This window comes from Mustela lutreola, chromosome 7 (assembly GCF_030435805.1).
Source record: "Mustela lutreola isolate mMusLut2 chromosome 7, mMusLut2.pri, whole genome shotgun sequence".
NCBI classification, from domain to species: domain Eukaryota; kingdom Metazoa; phylum Chordata; class Mammalia; order Carnivora; family Mustelidae; genus Mustela; species Mustela lutreola.
This window is the reverse complement of record NC_081296.1, coordinates 66,460,111-66,484,407: the sequence shown is the minus strand read 5'-3', so window position 1 is coordinate 66,484,407 and position 24,297 is coordinate 66,460,111. Positions and strand designations below refer to the sequence as shown.

The window sequence follows — 24,297 nt, the reverse complement described above, 5'->3', positions numbered from 1 at the left end:
ACGGCAGTGGAGGGCATGGACCCAGAGGCAAGGGCTGAGGAAAGCCAGTTGCTAGAAGCGACACCAGATGCCGGCTCAACGGAAAGTGAAGTTGGGGAGCTGAGAGCCAGGGCAGAGAGTGGGAGGGGTCCACAGAGGGTGCTGAACAAGATGGACGTGCTAAAAGCGTTCTAGGAATCTTAGCTAATTTCTTGCACTGTGGAAGAACGGGCAGTGCAGCAACACCCTTCCCTCAGAACAGGTGAAAACAAAACCCACTCCTGTCAAGGCAGAGGCGAGAGCCTGACAGAAACCTCCAAGTAACGTCATCAAACTCTTCTCCATTATCCTAGCAAAATGTGGCCTGCTGCTAGTACCAAGTCGGGGGGCAGTTCTGTTGTGGTCACGCCCCCCACCCCTCCCCAGGTCAAGGACTCTAGCAGGGTAACCTCGGAACATCAGACCCTGGAAAGTAACCTGAAGCGCCGGGAACTCCTGGATGATCTCACAGATCGTGTAGATGACTTCGGCAGTGGGCAGAGAGCTGTTGGCGGCAGACGTGACGATATCGAATGCACATTCCAGAAGCTCTTTGGGATGAAATCGGTCTAACTTGCGAGGCCTGAACACACGCTCTATGCAGTACCTGGAGAGAGAAACCCAAAAACCCAGGTCACTGCTTCCTGGAATCATAAACGTGTAAGAGGCTACTGAACAAGAGAAAAGAAACAGAAGAAAATGAATCAGTGGTGTGAGCAAGAGACCTTAAAGACAGATTTAGCTGCCAATTCCTCAAGGTCTGGGGGGCGGGGGGAGAGGCAGCCACTATTAAATAATGGGGCTTCATTTTTTTTTTTTAATGTTTGAAATAGAGATGAAATTGCATACAAGAAATAATTTTACCTGTAGTGCTCGCTCTCTACACAGGGACACACCTTAGGACTATTAATTAACTGTCACTGGCAGCTGAGAAGAGAAAGGACAGGAAGAGCTCTGACTTCGCTCTAAGAAAGGCCCTTTTAAGGAGGGTGCCTTGTTGGGGCGCCTGGGTGGCTCAGCGGGTTAAAGCCTCTGCCTTCGGCCCAGGTCATGATCCCAGGACCCTGGGATCGAGCCCCGCATCGGGCTCTCTGCTCAGTGCAGAGCCTGCTTCTCTCTCTCTCTCTCTGCCTGCCTCTCTGCCTACTTGTGTTCTCTATCAAATAAATAAATAAAATATTTAAAAAAAAAAAAAAAAAGGAGGGTGCCTTGTTGACAACAATACAGCTTCCATTTATGAAGCTCTCGCTGCTAGACCGCTGAGGGATCTAAACGTAGAGAATTCTCCGCTGCTAAGCGCCCACAGGTCCAGGGCGCGCCGCACGCACACCTGCTGGGTTCACTTCGTTTTCTCTACAGGTGGCTTTTGTTCAGTACCTGTGGAGGCAGGCTTTACACGGAGACGGCTGGCCATTTGTCCCTCTAATTAAGTTTTAAAAGGGGCCATCCGTGATCAAAAAGAGCCCTCAGTTTTTGTCCAGCAACCACTTGCAAAATAATTAGTTCTGTTGGTTGGGAACGTTAGAAGGCAGAGAAGAGACCAAAGGGGCTTCAGGGAACCTACCTAACAGCTGCATGTCCACTAAAGGGAAGGCTATGAGTCTCTGTCACCCCTGAGAGGGGGACTGCGGCTGGGCATCAGGACTGTTGTTCCAAACTCACTACTTTAAACCCAAAATTCAAACCCCAAATGATAAAACATCCTTCCTTGGTTTCTCTCCCACATCCACTAGATGAAACACCCCGAGTTTCGTACCGTTTCAAATTCAATATATTATTTCTTGCCACGTATCTTGCAAAAGGAATCTGCAACACAAAGTTTCAAAGGTCAACCTCAAAATGTGCCAACAACCTCTCCTTTGGGTTTTTTAATTAACAGCTTTGTTGAGCTAGAACTCACAGAGCATAGAGTCTACCCTTTTACAAGGTACAACTCTGTGGTACCTTGGAAATTCACAGAGTAGTGGATGGCTTGCCATTTGTGGGCCCTGAAACGTTCCTGAGGTGGTCAGTCAGCAGCCGACCCCACTGCTGGGAGCGCCACTGACCTTACTTACTATGGCATTTCTTGGGATTTTAAATTTGAGAAAAATTTGCTTCTAATTAAATGTGCTCTGTCCAGTTTTATTATGCCAAGTTAAAATCAGTGCCAGTTATCTGGTTAACTGTAACTCTTCTCTCCCTTTATCTATTTTTGTCCACCCCCCCACCCCACCCCACCTCCTTACCGGGTTGTTCTTTGTATTTAAGAGTCTGGGTTTTTTTGTTTTCCAGATTCCAAACAGAAGTGAAATCCTACAGTAGTTATCTTTCTCAGATTTACTGTATTTAGTATAATACCCTCTAGCTCCACCCATGTTGTTGCAAATAGCAAGATTTCATTCTTTTTTTGGCTGAATAATACTGCACTGTATGTATATACCACATCTTCACTCATTCATCTATCAAAGGATACTTGGACTGTTTCCCCACCGTGGCTACTGTAAATAATGTAATTATGTAAATAGCTGAAATGTCTTTTCAAGTGTCATTTATGATAATCCAATCCAAATGCATCTTCTCGCTTGTGGTGACTTCCCGGATTTCCCACTATCTTCTAGCCACCCACTAATAATAACCACAATTTATGAAATTGTCAGATTATCTAGCATCATACCATTAATGATGGATCAAATTCTGAAAGTGTACTTTTTATTTGGGGGGAATGGCTATTAGCTCGGAAAGCAAGCGGGTATTTAAAAATCCGCGCTTTAGGGCTGCCTGGGTGGCTCAGAAGGCTGAGCATCCGACTCTTGACTTCAGCTCAGCTCACGTCAGGTCATGAGATCCAGGCCTGTGGGCATCGGGCTCAGTGCTCAGCAGGAGTCTGCCTGAGATGATCTCCCCACTCCCTTGCGCTCTCTGCTCCACCCTTCCATTAGTGCTCTCTCTCTCTCCAATAAATGTATCTTAAAAATACCTGCACTTCAATCTAATGTCTAAAGAATAAACAGCCAGTTTTAAGTATAGCAACTTAAATACTTTTATCAATCCAATGGGTGAAGTTGAGATACCTTTTCTTTGACCTTCTTTATTATGCATGAGGCTGAACATCGCTTCAGGAGTTTATCAGCCCTGTGCATTCTCTCTCTGAGAACTGCCTGGTTATACCCTTTGCTGATCTCTCCACATGTCAGTGTTTTCTGTACATGAGAGGAATGAAGCTCATGTCTGTCTCATGCATGGACAGGGCTGCAGATGGGCTCACTGGTAGGCCACACTATGCAAGCGGATAACCCGCATCAGAGCGCTGCCGTCAAAAGGAACCCTGGGGATCAGAAGCAGGCCAGCACAAGCAGAATTCAGCACACCTCATTAGCAGAGGCACTTGCTGTCAGAAGAATTTAATTGTTCTCTGCATTAACACGTTAGGAAGTCAGTGAAAATCTAGCCAGGAGGTAAAGAAAACAACTGTGTTCGTCTGTCTTGAGTCAGCCAGATCAAGTCGTGGCGGTCACTCGGCAGAGCTCAATAATGGGGCACAGATGTGGCATTGGCAATGCAGGGGGCCAGTTTCTAGGGTCATAAGCACCTGTGCTATGAGGAAGGTGGATGTATACAAGGTCAGACATTCACTAAATTCCAGTGATGCTCTCACCCTAGTAACTCCCTCAACGATGTGTCTCCTAAGGGCGCCTGCATGGCTCAGTGGGTTACGCCTCTGCCTTTGGCTCAAATCATGATCTCAGGGTCCTGGGATAGAGCTCCACATTGGGTTTTCTGCTCATCAGGGAGCCTGTGTCTCCCCCTCTCCCCCGCCTGCCTCTCTGCCTACTTGTGATCGTTCTCTCTGTCAAATAAATACATAAAATCTTTTAAAAATCCCCCCAAACCAAAAAACCAATGTGTCTCCTAAAGTTGATATTTAGTATATAAGCCCAGGGGAAAAACTGATGGCTAAGGTAATCCATCCGTGGCCAGACCCAGCATCTGGCCTGCCCGGGGTGCTCCCAGACTCACCCGCAGGTCGAAAGGAAGCATCACCAGCATTCCGCTGTGGTCCACGAATAAGGCAGCTTCATTGTGTTCGTATATTTGCCTATTCTGTGGAAGCAGCAGTGGGGTACACAACTGGACAGCTCCTACACCAAGTCAGAAAAAAATAACTGAGCATCCAGTTATTACATAGAATCCACCATTCCTAGAAGGCAACTGAAAATGAACACAGATCCGATGGTGAAGTCATCTGCTACTGGCCGCTGAAATCACGAGCAAGCAGTCTTCAGCTCTGACTCCACTAATGGACAGCTCATCTGAGGTCAAGTCTGTTAACCAGTCTCATTTCTGTCTCCACAACCCGACTGTATTTTAGTAGCAAGGCTCTAATATTCCAATCATAATACTCAAAATGGTTCTCCTCAACAAGCTGAGTGTTAAAAATATGCTTAAGGGGTGCCTGGGTGGTTCAGTCAATTAAGCTTCTGCCTTCGGCTCACGTCATCATCATCCCAGGGTCCTGGGATCAACCCCCCACATCAGGCTCCTTACTCCATGGGGTGCCTGCTTCTCCCACTCCCTTTCTGCCCCCTCCCTTGCCCCTGCTCTGACAAATAAATAAACTCTTATAAAGAAATAAAGGTAAAATATCGTTGCAGCCAAATCTATTAAGAGTACTTTTTAATGATGAAACAAAACACTTTTTAAGATGGCTATGATTTTTTTTAAAAAGGACATACCATGTCTTTTAAAAACACGGACGATGGTGTCACACACGTGTTGCTGTATCTTGGATGTTCGGATTGAGAAGCTCTAAAATATGACCAATTAACATGTCATCAAAGCCAAATCGAAGGGATCCCCTAAAACATGCATCTGTAGCTTGCAGTAAGCATCACATTACTTACTCCCAAGACCTTAAAGGAGAGTTAAAGGAGAGGTCCGCAGTGAGTCCCTCTTAGAATAGGTGTAGGGAGAGAAGACAATGGCACATCCTGCAGGACATCCCACCTGAGGAAGGGGACCTAAAGCTCCAAGCCCAGACTTTTTACCATGGTGATGTATGCCATTCAGGGAGAGCTTGTCAATATGTACATTCTCCCCCAAGCCTTCCCAGGGATACTGTGGAGCAACCAACCAGCTGATGGCATTAGGCCTCTGCTCACATACTAAGGTGATCCACGAGTACGGGGGTGAGGGGGGGTGGGTTTGAAAGTTACATGGCATTTACAAATTTTGTAAAGACCTCTCTTTTCCATTTGTTTCTTAGTATACGAAGGAAGGAATACCATTTCACTTGAAGAAATTTAGAAAACAAGAGACAAGTACAAAGACATAAATTAAAGTCACCTAAAATCCTGTAAGGATCTTTCTACTATCGCCAGCCAGCAAAAACTGGTTTGGTCCTTGAGAACTCTCCTGATCTTGCACAAATCGTACCACCACCATCTCCACTACTCTTTTAAAATTACATCATTATTTTAAGCACATGGAAACACACAAGGAATAGGACAAATACCTGTCATTCACCCATCTTCTCCAAATTTTAACAATTTGCTATATTGTTTCAGACTGCTTTTGTTTGAAAAGAAAAAAAAAGAAAGAAGGAAGGAAAGAAGGAAGAGGAGGAAAAAAGAAAAAAGGAAGAAAAAGTTGCAGGCTGCTAAACCTGGGTATGCCTCAAAAACCATCTGGGTGCTTTTAAACAGAGACCCTCGGAGAGCCTCTCACACCTGGACATTTCAGGTCATTAGATCAGAGGAGGGCCTGAGTGTCGGAATGGTCCAAAGGCTTCCCAGGTGGACCTCCAGGGGCAGCCAGCTTTGGGAACTACTGACCAGATGGTCTGAATCTCAGCCAGTTTGATGGTTTCAGCTCTGGGCAGCAGGGCCAGGGCTTGGTCTCCAAAAGCACAGCTCCTTAAACTCTTAGGTGGATGGAGAAGGGGGTGGGTTGGGAACGCCTTAGAGTTACATGATTAGAATCATGGCTCTGGGGGTGCCTGGCTGGCTCAGTCGGCTGAGTGTGGGCCTTCCGCTCAGGTCATGGTCTCCAGGTCCTAGGATCCAGCCCTGCATTGGGCTTCCTGCTAGTAGGGGGTCTGCTTCTCTCTTCCCTCTGCCCCTTCCCACCACTTGCTCTCTCTTTCTCTGTCTCAAATAATTAAAATCTTTTTTTTTTTAATTAAAAATAAAAATAAAAATAAAATCATGGCTCTTCCCAGCATAATGCATACGGCACACATTCTGCATACATGGACCTCAGATACACGTTGGAGGCATTAAAGGACTCCTGACTTGACCCTTCTGTGAACAGAGCCGCGCCCTCTCCTGAGGTGTAAGCCCACCTTTGGCATGTTGCTGTCATAGGTGTAGTCGATGGCCGGGGAGATGCGTTGAGAGAAGATGTGGGCCATCATGGTGCGGTAGGCCTTCCCATCCACGTTGGCTAGGGTGTGGTGCAGAACTTCGTGTAGCTCCGACTCCTCCATCTGGGGTGGGGGCAGCAGCTCGCTCTTGAGCAGTTCTGTGGCTGTAGGCCGCTTGGCGGGATCGTGGTTCAATAGCCAGGAGATGACCGATTTCTGGAATGAAAGGCAGGCACGCTGGTGACCCGACGTGACAGATGACACTCCGGAATTCCGAGAAACTGGTGGCTGGCTCCAGCCAAAGAAGAGATACCACACTTCTTGCACAAAGTTGGTGCATTTTAATTAGTACTTCTGAAATCTCTGCATCGGTCATTTCCCCCTCCCCATATTTCACTATGGCCACACAGCAGTGCAACACTGTAATAGTAGTGTTTCTTAAAAGGCAGAGATGCTGGGGTACCGGCGTGGCTCAGTCAGTTGAGCGTCTTGACTCCTGATCAGGTCATGATCTCGGAGTCATGGGATCGAGCCCCCGTCAGGCTCCATGCTCAGTGGAGAGAGTCGTCTCTCTCCCTGTATTCCTCCTCCCCCGCCTCATGAGCTCTCTCTCTCTCTCAAATCAATAAATATATGACAGCTGCCCTTTTTATATCTTACTGTTATAAACAACTAAAAAAACCCTCAACTCAATAACTACATATAGGCAGAATTTGGCCTTATAAACACACAAAATACTGTTTCAAAAAAAGGTGCCGGAACATAAAACAATTACCTCTAGATGACTAATTTTAGTAAAAATCATAATGCATAGTAGCTGATGGCATCTTGTTTTAATTTTTTCTTCTCCATTATGCTATTTGAATTAATACCACTCCCTGGAAGTGCCTTGATTTATGTTTCTCATTTACCATGGCTTCATAACCCCTAATCTTGAAACGTCTCTTCATGTGTCCTTAACTCTCTCATTTACAGTAAGGACTTACAAAGAGAGGAATACCTAGGATCAGAAACATCTCAACTTTTAGACGAATCTTATTAAGTATTTTCTAATTATGTATTTTTAATACACGTTCTCCTAGTGGGCCTCCCAACGCCTACCTCTGTCTTCAGCTAAAATGAACACACATGCAAAGAAAGGAACTGACAAGATACAACTTTTGTGAAAAGCTGTATTAAATTAAAACTAGTAAAAATGATACCCTATTCGGCAATAAAGACCCTGTTCCACTACTCCATTTTTGTTGTAGGGCAGCAATTGTGTTATATTCAGTACAGAGCACCTTCTACTCTGCCTCCTTGCAGATAAAAAGCAACAACTGTGATGTGGGGGGTAGAAGGGGCTATGGTCCATGGACCAAGTTGTTCCAGCTCAAACACACTGAGTGCACATCTATGAGAGGCCAGCGTCGTCCAGAGAAATGGTTTATATGGTTGCTCTTGCGTCTGTAGTTTAATAAAACAGACCCCACAGCTGCCAACATGTGGGAATGCTGAGGAAGACCGCCCTTGTCACAGGGAGAGACTCTGAAATGAACACTTACTTGTGACATTCGAAAACACAGGAAACGACTCCATACAAATCAGCGGTAACAGCTAACTCAAGAAGCAGAAACGTAACACAGTGTATTGTCCAGTAGTCCCTCACTAATAGGACAGTCGAGGCAGAACAGGTCCCTTTCACCATCAATAAACGTCATGTTAAATACTACTAAATCATAGGATGCCCGTGCTGACATAAATAAAGGGCACTTAATCCTTTTATTTGACAGGTGATGAAAGTTAAAGTCTTGATTAAGTTTAGTGACTCATCCAACCAGATGTATCACCCATAAGCAAGAAATCGCAAACTAATGTCATGCTCTAGCTAGGTTTCTGTCCTCAACATTAATGATTTAAATAAGGTAGTATGCCTTGATTATAATTCAGAAAAGTCAGTTTCTCAACACCCAAAGAACAAAGAATCCAATCAAGAAATGGGCAGAAGACATGAACAGGCATTTCTGCAAAGAGACATCCAGATGCCCAAGAGACACATAAGAAAGTGTTCAACATCACTCAGCATCAGGGAAATACAGATCAAAACCACAGTGAGATACCACCTCACACCAGTCAGAATGGCTAAAATTAATCAGTCAGGAAACGAAAGGTGCTAGCAAGGATGCAGAGAAAGGGGAACCCTCCTATACTGTTGGTGGGAATGCAAGCTGGTGCAGTCACTCTGGAAAACACCATGGAGGTTCCTCAAGATGTTAAGAATAGTGCTACCCTACAACCCAGCAACTGCACTACTATGTATTTACCCCAAGATACAAATGTAGTGATCCGAAGGGGCACGTGCCCCCTGAATGTTTATACCAGCAATGTCCACAATAGCCAAACTATGGAAAGAACCTACATGTCCATCAACAGATGAATGGATAAAGAAGATATGATATATATATATATATATAATCAATCACAAAATATTATGTAGCCATCCAAAAACCCCCAGAAATCTTGCCATTTGCAATGATGTGGATGGAACTAGAGGCTATTATGCTAAGCAAAATAAGTCAATCAGAGAAAGACAATTATCGTATGATCTCACTGATACAATGAATCTGAGAAACAAGACAGAGGATCATAAGGGAAGGGAGGGAAAAATGAAACAAGATGAAACCAAAGAGGGAGACAAATAAGAGACTCTCAATCTCAGGAAACAAACTGAGGATGGCTGACAGGTGGGGGGTTAAGGGAGAGGGTGGCTGGGTGATGGCCACTGGGAGGGTACGTGCTATGGTGAGAGCTGTGAATTGTTTAAGACTGATGAATCACAGACCTGTACTCCTGAAACAAATAATACATTATATGTTAGTAAAAAAAGTACATTGTCTGTATACTAAAATAAATAAATAAATAAATAAATATAAAGGAAAGAAAGAAAAGTTAGTTTCAGGAATAAACTTCTATATGCCCAGAGTATCAACCACAGAAGGCTTCACCATGACAAACTGTCAAGCATGAAGAAGCAACGCACACCAAAGGCACAAGACACAAATCCACTGATCATTGTTCATTCCAATCAGCTGGGTGCCACAGATCCCTGACATGAGTTACAGACACGCACACTCAGATATTTCTAGTACGGAGAAGAAAGTGTTTTACTTTAAAATACTGATAATACCAGGAGCGCCTGGGTGGCTCAGTGGGTTAAAGCCTCTGCCTTCGGCTCAGGTCATGATCCCAGGGTCCTGGGATTGAGCCCCGCATCGGGCTCTCTGCTCACCAGGGAGCCTGCTTCCCCCTCTCTCTCGCCTGCTTCACTGCCTGCTTGTGATCTCTGTCAAATAAATAGATAAAATCTTAAAAAAAAAAAAATACTGTTAACATCAGACTGTCCAGTCTTCCCCTTTACAATCTGAGCTACTTTAACTACAAAATGGAACAAGATTATAGTTTTAAATTGGATTTTTCTTTTCTTAAAAAGTCCCAAGCTCTTTCTTTTCTTTTCTTAAAAAGTTCCAAAGTTTCTCTAAAATAATGAAATCTAAAAGCATTCTTTTTTTCCAGTAGCTAAGCCAAGGTTCCAAGCAGCACTTCAAAAACACAATGAACCACGCAGAAGAACCCTGGAGTTTGCTTATTTTCTGTGCCAGTCCCTGGCATTTTTTTTGGTGTGTTTCAAGTCTAATAACATTTTAAGCATTTCATCTTTTGATATTTTTTCCCAAACTGTTCTCAGGGCACAAGACAATGAGTGGCAGAAGATGACTAATCGAAAAAGAAGAAAAACAGTAATTAAAATCCAAGAGTGAAGACACTGTAATGAAAGCATTGGAGAAAATTACCTGCTTTGTATGCTCTCCATCATCGAAGTCTTCTGGAAACTTAGGCGAAGTGGGCTGAAAGAATACAATATTCAAATCAGCACATGCTTGGCAAGCTGCCACAGTGAAAACATTTATTTCCCAGAGGTAAGAAAATCAAGGACAGAAATGAAAACAAGTTAAGACTCAGAGTGATACCTTCTTGAAACCCAACACCCATTGTTCCAAGTACATACATGTTATTTTCATACAAGCTTGACCCCAATGACTGCCTAGGAGACAGAAAGCATCTCAGCTGAGGACAAAGTATTTTAAGATCCAATGGTTTCAGAGGAAGACAAAGTAGCTTTAGTAAACACACAGAGGAAAAGAAGCCAAAAAACCCCCCACCAGAGCACCAACAAAGAGCAAAAGAAAAACATTAATCCTGAAACCTCTACTTGCTGAAAAGCTCTCACCTTCCTGGTCAATAAGATCTCAATCAGAACATTAACTTGCCAGTTTGTTTTTTTGTTTTGTTTGTTTGTTTGTTGTTACAGTTTAGATACTCTTGAAATGAGGGAACAAACATGAATTTTAGACTAAAGAAAGGTACTTCATCCAGGATATAATCTTTTAAGAGCATTCCAAGCCAAGGCAAGGACATGGTAATCACTTCATTTATCTCCAAACTTTGTGAACACCACAGTCCATGCTGTACTGGGTATAAAAGAATTCAACAGTTTTCAAAAATATCTAGAGCAGCATCTTCAGTGACGGTGTAGAGGACTGTAGCTCAGGAAAATGGAAGGCTCTTCGCATCTCTGGCTCATGCATCACAAGTCTCCATCACCCTCACCCAAACCTTTTTCTCCACTTTCATCCTAGTGCCCTTTCCAGTGGGCATCCTTGGCCTCACGTGCTTTTAGTTTGGGCAATAACTGAGGCAAGGATTAATCCCAAGAGCATAGAGGGAGGTTTCACTGGGGGAATAAAAAAGTCAAGGGGTTGTTATCTTCCTCAGACCCTTTTTAACTTCTGGCCATGGGGGTACTGTTAAGGCAAACCACTAGGTCAACTCAGTTGGAACCTTTAATTTCTAGAACTAAATATCCATTATTCTTATAACCTATTTCCACTGTTGCAACTATACTGATACGTGCAAAGTTTTGGGATCGCTCCTTTGTTTTAAAACCAAGGTGGGGGTGGCACACCTGGGTGGCACAGTTAAGTATCCGGCTCTTGATTTCGGCTCAGGTTGTGATCTCAGGGTCCTGAGATCGAACCCCACATTGGGCTCTGCACCGCACATGGAGAGTCTCTCTCTCTCCCTCTGCTCGTCCCTGCACTTGCTCGGGCAGGTACTCCTTCTCTAAAATGAATAAATAAAATCTTACAAAAAAAAAAATAGAACTATAGGTAATAGTAAGACTGACTCTTTCATATTACAAATACCAGAAAAATACCCTGCATTAAGTTCTGGTGTCCACACTAAGATCTTGGTTGCTCAAAATTGAGGCATTAAAATATCTGATACGTACATCTCTGAGTTGGTTGAGGACAAAGATCCTTTCTGAGGCCGTGACCATGGGGTGATAGGACATCTCAAAGAAGATAATTCCCAGGCTGAAGAGATCCACTTTCTAGGGAGAAGAAACTGTATTTAGACAGCCTTGAATATGTCATTTATCAGAGAATTACAGGACAAGCACTATTAGCTGGGGAAAAAAGTCTGCCTAAGGGAAAAATAGGCCATACTAGGAAAAAACTTGATTTCTTCTTTAAAAAAAAAAAAAAAAAAAAAAGAAATAGATCTAGAGTACTGATAAAATATTTGGTATGATGTCCCAACACTCTCCTTGAAAACTCATGGTCACTGGTTTAGCTATATACAGACATAGAAAATCACTGGCCAAACAATGAGAGTAATCACTAAAGGACAACTGCGATCTGTCAAAGGAATCTGCTTTGCTTTGCACCTTTACAAACCATCTCAATAGTGGAACACAGACCAAAATCTGCAGTTGACAGCAAAGGTCAGCTACTGACTGCAGAGCCCTATCAATGAAGACAGAATAATGGCACCACAGAAAGATGACGTGACTAATCCTAACAGAATATGGAAATGCAACTAAAAAAGAAGTGGGGCGAGTCAGCGCAGAAGGTCAGGCGGGGAGCTGCCGATGAGAGGACCATCTGCAGAAGGCAGCGTGGCAGCCAGCACGGTCCTCCCGAGGGGCAGGCTGTTCACAGCAAACTGCTCACAGGCACACACGCCACATTCAGGGGCGACTCTGGCATGAATCTGGACTCAAGGATTAGGAGGACAGACTAATTATCACCAAGTGACCTCCCAAGTTTTAAATGCTGTAGCATTTCCTACACATTGGTTGTAGAAAATGTGAACATCCAGAAGAGCACCAAGAAAAACAGCACTCACTCATCATCCCACTGCTCCAGTATATTTCCTACTCATATCAGAGAGCTGCCCCCTTCACGTTTTTTAAAAATAAACACAATAGGGTCACTTGGGTGGCTCAGTGGGTTAAGCCTCTGCCTTCGGCTCAGGTTATGATCTCAGGGTCCTGGGATCAAGCCCCGCATCAGGTTTCCAGATGGGCAGGGAGCTTGCTTCTCCCCTCTCTCTTTCTCTGCCTGCCTCTCTGCCTACCTACAATCTCTCTGTCAAATAAATAAATAAAATCTTTAAACACACACACACACACACTCTATAAAACTAGAACCATACATTTTGTAATTTTTATTCCCTTAAGAGAGCATGAATATTTTCCAGCTAGTGTATTATTTTTCCAAACCAGGCTTCTAAAACGTGATTTTAATGACATATTGTATTCAATTATACAGAAGTCCTGTAATTTATTTAGCCATTCATTTTTAAACACCAGTTTTTTTTCCACTGTTCTAAATAATGCTGTGACAATCCCCTTTTATATCCATCTTTTTGGATGTTGTTGTTTCCTCTGGGTAGATTTCAAGAAGGGTAATTGCTGGGACAAAGGGTGGAAAGAGCCTCTTGCATTTCATTACATGTGGCAAACTGAACTCTGGAGAGGCTGCACTAAGGGAGTCTGCGCCATGCCACAGCCCCGCTGGGTATTTGGCTATCTGTATAGAATTCCACTGTCACTGCCTGGTGCTCCTTATCAGAATGGAAACCCAGGTTTGGGGTTCACTGTAAGCTTGAAAATATGCTCTGATGTGAATTGCCTGCCCCAATATATTTTTGAAATTTTGCTCTACACTCACCCTAAGGGATCCCATCCAGCTGCATGGCTTTAAATCCCATGAGGATGACTCTTGGATTTATACCTGATTCCAACCTTTCCACTGAACTCAAGTCCCGAGTCTTCAATAACCTACTGAACATCTATAAGTAGATCTCTCATCAGGCATTTCCAAATTAACATGACCCCCAAACAGAATTTTGCTGCTATCCTCTCCTGTCTCTCCCATCTTGGACAACTAGCCCGCCCCCAACTGCTCCAGAAGAAACCTGGGCACTGTCCTATCACCCTACCTTATCTCCACCCAACCTCCCCTTGACCACGTGTCTTATTTGAGCACACTTCTCCCCACAACTACCGCCACCACTCGGTTCCAGCTAGCAGCCACCCAACCTGACTTCTGCAAAGCCTCCAGCAGCAGCTGGAGTGAACTCTCTTGCTCAAGACCCTGCAGTGGCTCCCTGTGCACACCCCTTTTTCAAGGCCAAGCTGGCTCTACATCATTTGACCTTGATCTTCCTTTCCAGCTTCATGCCTTTCTCCCCCAGCGCTCACCAGGCTGTATCTGCATGGATGTTCTTTTTGATGGTCTCCAATGGGCAAGCCAGTGCTGGCTCGGTTTTCTCCTTATGCATGCTATTTCTTTTGCTTACCCTTTTTTCCTCTCAGCTCCCAACTTCATGTGGCTTGTCCCTTCTCTATCCTTAAAGCCATCCTCTTGGGGAAGCCTTCTCTGGTCAGTTTATCTGGACATGATGCCCCCCTACTGCTCTCTGGAGTCGATTTCTTTTCTTAACCATTTGTGATTATTTTATGTTTTCACCTATTTATTGTCTGTTTCATCCACCAAAGGCTAAGCTCTTCCAGGGCTGGAATAAGACACCTGTCTTATCAGTCAGCTGTCCTGTTCTCTGTATTTCTGGGGCCCAGCTTAGGACGAGGTTAGTGAAAATCCTTTCTGGATGGATGGACAGTAAGGTCCTTAGCAGCAACAGTGCCAGCTTCAGGGGAGTCATCAACTCGACATACATGTGGATATGTCGTATAAATGAATGAATGAATGTTCCCATTGCAGCGGCAATTAACACCAAACGCTATGATCTCGATCACGATGTTCTTCCTACGATCTTACCCTTGAGACCTCCCCTTCGCCCCAGAAACCTTCCCCTTTACCTGGTTGTACGTGGGTCTACTGCTTCCTTGGATCTCTGGGCTTACATATAAAGCAGTACCAACCATTCCAGTCAGATGGCCTGCATGGAAAAAGACAAAGTGAAACTTTTCTAATAAGAGGACTAAGGAGGTAAGACAAATTTTTATTTAAAAGAAAAAAGGAGGAGAGGGAGCTTCTTAGGAATGAGGCATGATCTGTTAACTCTTCACTGCCTTCAGAGGAAGGCGAAGTACACACTTCACCGAGGGTTTAACCAGAAGTCACGTATGGCCACAGACTCTGTTCCACATGGGAGGTCTCTGCTCTTGCAGAGGGGTGGTGCAGAGAGAAGACCCCAGACATCCCAGGTCATGAGGTAACCTCACATTAGCTTGTGGGGTCAAAGTGTAACCGTCTACCCATGACAGCCAATTATCTAACTAAAGCTCTAATTTAGTTAAGATAGTGAAGAGGGAAAAAAATAACTGAAGCATGCTCACGGTTTTGTCAATTTAATGAGTAATTGTAATTTGCTTTAGAATAAAATCTTTATGGATGAAAAACAGGTTTCAGATTAAGAAACCTGTATTGTATGGCATATTAAAAATTTTCTAAGAGAGCAGATCTTATGGTGAGTGTTCTTACCACAAAATTTAATAATTAGGAAGGCAGGAGGAACCCTGGAGGTTATGGATATGTTTATAACATAGGTTGAGATGGATGGTTTCATGGGTATATATGTATCTCCAAGCTCCTCAGGGGTATACATTATATTTGCACAGCTTTTTATATGTAAAGGAGAGAGAGAGAAAGAGAGAGAGAGAGAGAATCAGAGAAGAAAACCCCTGTGGTCTGCTTTTTAATCCACTAATTAAACATACAGTCTTCTGGATTTACCTGAGGGGTCTGATTTAATCGAGTGATCTGCCGTATCATCTTGCTTGCCATCAGCCTAAAAAAATACAAGCCAGTCAAATACCACTTTTAAAATGTTATGTTATTCCACAGAAATGGCCTCTCCATTTCTAAATCAAGACCGACAGAGAACTTACCCACAGAAAACAGAATTAACTACAATAATGTTTTTTCTGTGCTCTAAATAGTGTCTGTTTATTTAGCCTGCTAAAGCGGGACTCCCTGGAAACCCCCGAGACCAAGAAGGAGAAGGGCTCATCGCTGAGGAACTCCTCCTTCAGGGCAGAAAGCCCCGAAAGAGAAACCCATTTATTTTCACGTTTGCAAATGCCAAAGCAGAAATCCACTGACAAGGAAGGTTCAGAGCATATTAACAACCACTACAAACTCCCTCTCTAACTTCCCCGCTGCTGTTCCCTCATGTGGGGCCATGTTTACTCCTCGTTCCTAGAGGCTGGTCACCACAGCTTCTCCACTGTCACCATGAGCCCCTCTCAGGTAGCCCCGCCTTTCTCAGCTGTATCCGTGCCGACACCATCTCACAGACCACCCTGAGTCACCACTCCACAGGGTCCTGTCACAGGCACCATCACACATACCAGCATCTCTCATGTTCTCAGCAGCAGGCACTGTTCCGAGGGCTTGCCTTGTCCTCTCATTTTATCTACCCAACAACTCTCGGAAGTAGGTTCTAGCATTAGGCACGCTGTACAGTTGAAGTACGGAGAGTTTAACCTGCCCCAGGTCACACTGCCATAAAGGGGCAGGGAAAGGACTGTGTGTAGCCCTGGTCAGGGAGCCTCCGCAGCCTGTGCCTCTGTCTACTCACTATATTACAGCCTCTGATATTAGGTTAAATTCTTCCGTTTGGGGATCAAGACCGCACCATCAGGCCCTTCCTTGCTTGGTCTCAGCGCTCTTCAAAATGCCCCGCTGTTCTGCTTAGGACCACACTCTCATTGTTCCCCTTCTGTTTCCTCCCTCTCCACTCCTAACCTCACCTTCTAGTTTTGTCCCTATGGTTGTTCTATGACTGATCTAAATCTCTGACCACTCTTGGAATTAATTGCATGTACTAGAGATTTTGTGCCTATTAACTTCATCTTATGAAAAGACTCTTCCTCGGGCACTTAAGGCCTGCCACCTACAAAAACCCCCAACTTTCCAGCATCGTCTCGTCTCCCCTAATGCTTCACAGTCATGTGTTGTCACAGACAACATGCTGGCCTCCCAACAGTCATATCTATTCACCCCAGGGCCTTTGCTTATGCTATTCCTTCTCTCTCGGATTTCTTGCCCTGATCTGCCTTCAATCTCAGCCTTCTGGACTCTCACCCATCCTTAAAGTCCCATCCGAAATGCTTGTTTCTTTTGTTTCTTTATACCACCTTTCTGGGTCCTCATAACCACATGTCAAGTTTCTCTTGCCTTTTGCTCTTATATCGCTATTTCTCTTCACATTATTTTAGCTTTGCATGTTGAACAACTATTCTATAATGATGACTAAGACTGGATCTTCAGGTGTTCCATGGTATTTTGAGCCCTATTTCCTTAAATTAACGAAAAGCCCCTCAAGGGTAAAGCATCAAGCCCAGTGCCTGGCAATGGTAGGCCAAATGACCAAATTATTTCAAAAAGTATTATATGCCTTTGACCTCAGTATCATCCAGAAACCAGTAATTTTATGTCTCTCAGGTGGAACATCCTCACTATAGTGTATTTTTCCTTTCTAAGCCTAAGGGATCATTTGTGGCTCACCCCTTCAGACTTGCAGAATTTCCTGGGGATTACAGAGCAGAGTTTAATCAACTCATAACCATGAAAGTATTGCAAGACAGGATAATCAAGACATGCAGGTTCATTTTTTTAGGCATAGTCCAATCTGAAAAATACTCACAGTGAAGGCCAGATGGTCTGTTGCTAAACCAAAATCACCTATTTTGACATGGTCATCGGAATCTAAAAAAATGTTGACAGGCTTTAAATCCCGGTGAATCATTCCCTGATGGAAGAGAAAAAAGAACTGTTTCCCAAGCATAGTTTATAGTTTACCTGTTTCCTAATCTCAAAGGCCAACCTAATGTCAAGATGCAGAGGAGATCCTCTCCCTCAGACTGGTCCAGGCTGTTTTGGCCTCTGCACTGTCTCCTGACCATCCTGCCAATGACCTTCCCAACATCTCCCAGTCTACCTACTGGTGATCCTGGAGGAGGTCAAACCCAAATTGTTCCCTGGGGGCATCCAAGGGCTCCCTCCACCGGGTTCCCAATCTCTCTGTGGAATCACAAAACACTGCTGTATCAACCCTCAGCTGTATCCATGCCGAGAAGACACACACCATTTTCCTTCCTTCTCCTATTCTTCTCTTCACCCTATTCCCCTGCCTTATAAATTCTTGTTTTCTCCTCTCATCTGAATTGTGCCAACACTTCCAAGTACCAACTTGCCTTCAATGCCTTCCACAGCGAATCTAATTCAATCTGCATCCCTAGCACACACCTAAGTGCTCAATGATTAACTGTTACGTGAACTTGGCTTTCTCCCCTTCCTGATGGCAGCCTCATGATGCTTACTGTTTCAGGTACTATAATACAGGAAACAATTTAAAAAATAATAAAAACACCTTATGGTATCATCTTACTGTTACACGAAGATGAATTTGGGTTCCTTCAAAAAAAGAACAAGTCCCTCTCAAGTATGGGGTCTGCTATATGCTTGTGACTATCTGCATTTCTAGGCGTGGCAGAGCATAAGATACCCAGAAGATCATTAGCAGAAGCTGAGCAAATGAGATGTAGAGAAGAGTGCATGTGGGGCACAGTTCTAGGATCCCGGGAGATATCAAAGAGCTCCAATGGCTGTCATTAAAATTCATTTTGATTTCCAACCCTGCAAACCTTACTCCACCAACTCATTTATAAACTTAACATATGTAAATCACAGTCCTGGCTTTTCAGTATAAATATACAACAGTCTAAACATTTTAGATTAAAGAAAATTATGCAAAGGAAAAAAACACATGTACACTGCCCAATGCGGTAGATAATCCCATTTTTAAAATGTAAGCAGTGTTTCATCCTGAAGCTAAGTCCATTAGCATTTGCATTGTCATGACAATATCTAGCTTTATAAAATGACATTTTATACTATGTGGTGGGCTGTGTCTCCAGTCTCATCTCTACCCTTGCTAGATGACTTCTGGATTTCGCCATGGTCCTAGGAAGGACCGCAATAAGCCAAGTAGAATCAAATGACTGGGTCTGTATTCACCACACTCACTTTATTCTAAGTAACTGAAGTAACCACCCTTGCTTTTCGTGTATGTTGAAACATTTTTGCTTAATCCAGAGGTTGGAGAACTCTTTCTAAAGGGTCAGATAAATATCTTACACGTTACAGGCCTCACAGTCTCTGTCACAACTATTCAGCCCCACAGCTGTAACACAAACACAGCCATAGGCAATATGTAAACAAATGAGCATGGCCCTGTTTGAGTAAAACTTTATTGTGGACACTAAAACTTGAATTTCACAGAATTTTCATGTGTCATGGAATATTCTTCTTCTGATTTTTTTTTTTTTTTTTAAATAATCCTTTACACATGTAAAAGCTGGGCACCTTGGTGGCTCAGTTAGTTAAGTACTTGACTCTTGAGCTCAGCTCAGATCTTGATCTCAGGATTGTGAATTCAAGCCCTGCACTGGACTCCACGCTAGGTGTGGAGTCTACTTAAAAAAAGAAAAAAAAATGTAGGGGCGCCTGGGTGGCTCAGTGGTTAAGCGTCTGCCTTCAGCTCAGGTCATGATCCCAGGGTCCTGGGATGGAATTCCACTCCCTGCTTGGTGGGAAGCCTGATTCTACCTTCTCCTTCTGCCTCTTCTCCTCCCTGTGCTCTGTCTGTTAAATAAATAAATAACATCTTTTAACAAAAAAATTATAAAAGACATTCTTAGCTTACAGTTCATATAAAAGCAGATGGAAGTTGGATTTGACCCCATGGCCACAGTTTGCTGACCCCTGTCCTAACCCTCAATCTTTTCTTTGAACTCTGATACCTTATACTATATACATGTCTTTTGATATGTCTGACCTATAAAAATAAATTTCAATATACCCATAATTTTCCCTCTGTTTCTGTTTTTCTCTAATCTCACAATATCTTTTTTTGTCATCAGTTTTATACAAGCATAAGTTTTCAGGTATGAAATGTTGTAAAGTTTACTTTCTCATGGATATATGCCAATCCATCCAGAATCTCTCGAAAAAGCCTCCAGAGTCTGACAGTGTCCAGATATAGCCCCTGGTCAATGGTGTCACGCAAAGTGCTCTTCTCACAGTACTCCATCTGGGGACAAGAACAAACCAGGCAGCATTTGATTGTATACGGTTTCAATTAAGGCAGACAATGGCGATTAACGTAATCTTCCATTTTAAAACATGTGCTGTGGATTTTAAGTACTTAAAGGCAAGGCTTAAATTTTTTTTTGAGGAAAGAATCCAACTATTTAAAAAAATTTGGGGGGGGGGGAGAGAGACATTATCACAGCACCTCAACATAACCCTTTTAATTTTTATTATCATTCATTAAAAAATAAGACTTGTTTAAAGTCCTTGTCATAAATGATTTCATTCTTTTTCAAATAATGAAAAAACTGAGAATTAAGTAAACTTGTTTCACATGACCATTTCCAAACCCAAATTTCCAAGAAAGGCTAATTAAAAATCTAACGACATCATGAGCCTTCCTCATTTGTACTTTGAACTAGTGACAGTGACCTTCAAGTCCAGAGTAAAATGATGTAAATATCCAAACATCCAGGACAAGGGTCTTTCTCATCCCTTCTTAAATATTAATGGATCAGAAAACAATGCAGTATCATTTAAATCTTCAATCAGCATGTAGCCTTTGATTTATGCAACTGGCCTATGGGTTTCAAACCAGTGCTTCATGCTCTGAATAACCACCTCGAGATTCTGACTCATCGCTGAGCCCTCACGAGGGCTTGGGACTCTCAGACTGTGATCTTATCACACCTCCAGACACACCTCCCCTGCGTACCTCTGACTCATAACTGTCTAGAGACTGAACGCACAGAGTACAGACTTCAGTTAGTGGTTTAGAGGACAAATGCTTTATTCTGCGTGTGAGTGGTACATTGGCGATGTTTATATTAGGGAAAAATTAAAAGCAGCCACCTAATTAGTGTCTTTTGAAACATCTACTTGTCTGAGGCTTCCCTTCTGGAACACACTACTGCATCTGACATTTCAGATCTGCCTACTTACCGATAGGACTGCAAATACTAATAAGGCCCCACAGTCCTATTCACTTGGGGCAGAGGCAGAATGTTCCTCATGGGTCTGCGATTGTGCCTCTGCTAGCAGGGCTCACCAGGGTCTGGGACTCTGGCCCTCAGGCAGAGAAGTCTGCTTCCTTTTAGTAAAGCCCCATTGGAAGTGGCTTACCCAGGGTTCCTGTCACCCAGAGGTTCTAGGACTTTAGGCACTTGGCCTGAGGCTACCCTGGGGTTTCTTCTGCACATGCAGGATATGTCTGCATCACACCTTACTTGTCCAGATCCAGCTTGTTAGAGTGGAACTTCGGTACGTGCAAGTCTAGCGCTTACAGAACTCAGACATGGTTTTGTGACCTTAAAAGTGTTACTTTTCTTATTCTTCACAAGTCACTGAATAGCTAGATGGGCACAGAATGCAAAAGAAACTTGCCTGAGCTCCCACAGCTGTGACTGGGGGATCCAGAAGGAGAACTTACTCAGACTGAGTCCAGAGCCTGTACCCACCGCCCTATACCATCCCCTGCTATGGTACAGAAAACACGAGTTCAAGGCTGGGGGTCAGGGCGTCTGGGCTGCAACTATCTCCCCTCAATTCACCTTTGGCCGTGCCACTGATCCCTCCTCTGCCTTGTGTCTTGCTCTAGCCTCCCACAACATTCCCACCAGCGACCACCGGGAGGCGCTGTGTGAACGAGCGCGGCGCACAGGATCTCACCTGGATATACAGATAATGCACAGCTTCAACAACAGCTGATGGCTCACTTTCATGGCAACTGTTCTTCCCATTGCAGTCTTCATTCTAATCCAAGAGGAACACGGGAGAACTCAAAAAATGGGAACAGGGGGGCACCTGGGTGGCTGAGTGGGTTAAGCCTCTGCCTTTGGCTCAGGTCATGATCCCAGGGTCCTGGAATTGAGCCCTACATCAGGCTCTCTGTTTGGCGGAGAGCCTGCCCCTCCTTCCTGCCTCTCTGACTACTTGTGATCTCTCTCTCTCTCTGTCAAATAAATAAATAAATAAAATCTTTAAAAAAAAAAATGGTAACACGATCATCACCCTCCTCAGGCTCTTTGTGCCCACCCTCACCCGACAGGCCAACATCCTATCGCCTCAGAGAAGAGGACCAAGCAGGACGCAGCCTCTGTCCTTTAGACACCACCAGCACTTCAAAGGCAACTGTGCTATTACCAGAAACTACTGTAGAGTTTACAGGTATGTCACTATATAGAATAATGATGGGGGAAAATAGGAAGTAGGTACCTATTACGGTTGTGTGATCGACAGAAAGATTCCAAGTCAACTGTTGTCTACAGGCTAGTATTTTAAAGGTTTCAGATGAAATGGAATACCTTTCTTTGATGGTAGGCTTACTTTGGGAAGAAGAGAGATCTATCTTCAGCTCAATCAACTTAAATGGGAAGATATTACTGAAAGGCACACTGCCCTCTGGGCAGTGCCACTGAGGAACCGGCACTCGGCTGCCACTCACTGTGACCGATCGTCCAGAATGCTTTTCCACTCTATTCTTCCCCTACAGGTCATTTCTAACTCTTGTGCCCCACCCCCTTTTTTAAAGTTCTTTTAGGGATGCCTGGGTGGCTCAGTTGGTTGAGCCTCTGCCTTGGGCTCAGGTCATGATCTCAGGGTTTGGGGATCAAGTCCCACATCGGGTTCCTAGCTCAACGGAGAACGTGCTTCTCCCTCTGCCTGCTGCTCCCCCTGATCGTGCTCTCCGACAAATAAAAACTTAAAAAAAAAAAAGGTTCTTTTATTCTTCTCATAAATGTATTTAAGCATTTCCCCTCAACACAACCACCTGGGGGAAAAGGATTGGCTAAGGAAAAAGCATTAGATCTTATTTGACGGTTTATGATTTAGTTTGTGGAAGCATTTTTCAACATTTTTCCTTTAGCAAAGAAAAAGAAAAGGCAGCTCTGTTCTGCAAACAGTCAAGTTCTACTCTTGAATCATTTATATACCCTGGAGATTATCTGTAGAAGACTGTTAATCTCTTGGAGGCTTCTACTCATCAATTAGAATGCCCGTGGGATGTTGCCCTTCAGAAGCAAAACCAGGATTGTAAATTTGGTGCTCCTGTAATAATTAAATGTATAGCTAATGCTCAAATAAAAGCAGTAGGTGGTAATTTATATATTTTTTAAAGATTTTATTTATTTATTTGAAAGAGAGCGAGCACACAGAGTATGAGCAGGGGAGGGGCGAGAGAGAAGCAGACTCCCCCCTGAGCAGGGAGCCAGATGTAGGGCTTGATCCTGGCACTGCAGGATCATGATCTGAGCCCAAGGCAGACACTTAACTGACGGAGTCAAGCAGATGCCTCTATAATTTATAAATTTAAACTAAGAAGACTTTAAGGTTCTTTTAATTTAAAAAAACATTTCTAAAAAATGCCAGAGAATGCATTCAAACCTCCTTCAAATCAATTTAGCTGCTTATCAGGGCCCACATGTAGACTTTTATCTACTACAAATGTACCCTTATAATGGCTTACAATTCTATTTTTATTCCTAGAAATGAAGTCGTGGCACTCTACCCCCTCTCATGGAAGTTTCCTCTGCATTAACAACGGCCAGTCCTAGTTGTCAGTGCCACGCAGCGGCAATCGGGGGCTCTGCTAGTCTGGGCAGAGGAGGATGCAGGACTGCGTGGGGTCCAAGGCCTCAAACGGTGTTTTTCAAACTTTTCAGACCGTGACCCACATGAAGAAATATATTTTATATCATACCCAATTCACAGACTCATGTGAGACATGGTATACACACAGGTTACTTTTCCTAGTGTGATGCATGGTCTCCACTCTTCCCTACAGCACTAAAAATTAAATAAAGCTGGCTGCAGGCCTGAAAAACTCTTTCATTGCCGGTTCAGGATCATGACTCAGTGCTAAAACACTGTGCTAGACAGTAATCCAGATTAACTGGTCATAGAGACCAACATAACTCTAATAGGCTCTTTAATTACTTAAATCGATCCCTATCTCCAACCACATCAAGTTTCCCCAAATCTTCTAGGAAATGGTGTTCATTCAAAAAAGCAAGACAAAACAAAACCCAGCATGTCAATTTACCCCTCCCCTCTAAAAACAGGTATGTGTGGTTATGTGGACAATCTAAAATATAAGGCCCATGAATAATAAATTAAACTATCGTGTTTTAAAATTGATAATTTCTATATCGGCCTATTAGAGTGAGGCTTTACTCTTCCACCCAGGGTTTTTAACATCAAGCACTAGTTTTCTTACATGGCCATCCCTGAGAAAAAGGTGTAATTTCTATTTATATATTTACCTGATTCTGACTCTTACTGTTCTCATCTTCAAAGATGATATCGCTGTCAGAATCTGAAGCAGGTCTTAAAAAGAGAAACAGAGAAATACTAAAGAAATCAAATTCTCTGTTAGAATTCCACAGCTAAGAGTCATGATTGACTGTCTCTCACTGGACAGAATGAAATCAAACCAGGAAAAACAAGATGGATCAGGGTGTCTTCTGAGATGCACCAACTTTTAGGATCACA

At 43.5% G+C, this 24,297-nt stretch overlaps 1 protein-coding gene and 1 long non-coding RNA gene across 7 annotated transcripts in view; one reads left to right on the top strand and one right to left on the bottom strand.

Annotated features, from left to right (window-relative positions):
• Positions 1–24,297, bottom strand: part of EIF2AK4 (eukaryotic translation initiation factor 2 alpha kinase 4) — a 107,840-nt gene that overhangs the window by 29,282 nt on the left and 54,261 nt on the right. For all 6 annotated transcript variants that reach the window (XR_009355511.1, XM_059181134.1, XM_059181136.1 and 3 more), the window contains 13 exons: positions 24,069–24,132; positions 21,475–21,558; positions 19,685–19,807; positions 17,360–17,464; positions 15,445–15,499; positions 14,568–14,647; positions 11,691–11,792; positions 10,192–10,245; positions 6,341–6,577; positions 4,734–4,806; positions 4,018–4,139; positions 1,775–1,824; positions 457–625 (listed from right to left, as the gene is read on the bottom strand). Coding sequence is in view for 5 of the 6 variants with exons in the window: in XM_059181134.1 (XP_059037117.1) it covers positions 457–625; positions 1,775–1,824; positions 4,018–4,139; positions 4,734–4,806; positions 6,341–6,577; positions 10,192–10,245; positions 11,691–11,792; positions 14,568–14,647; positions 15,445–15,499; positions 17,360–17,464; positions 19,685–19,807; positions 21,475–21,558; positions 24,069–24,132 (1,318 nt within the window). In the remaining variant the exon portion in view is untranslated. The remainder of the gene's footprint in view (positions 1–456; positions 626–1,774; positions 1,825–4,017; positions 4,140–4,733; positions 4,807–6,340; positions 6,578–10,191; positions 10,246–11,690; positions 11,793–14,567; positions 14,648–15,444; positions 15,500–17,359; positions 17,465–19,684; positions 19,808–21,474; positions 21,559–24,068; positions 24,133–24,297) is intronic.
• LOC131836101 (uncharacterized) lies at positions 10,091–24,137 on the top strand. The gene is made up of 3 exons (XR_009355512.1): positions 10,091–10,317; positions 21,404–21,972; positions 23,293–24,137. It is a non-coding gene; the product is annotated as an uncharacterized LOC131836101 (long non-coding RNA).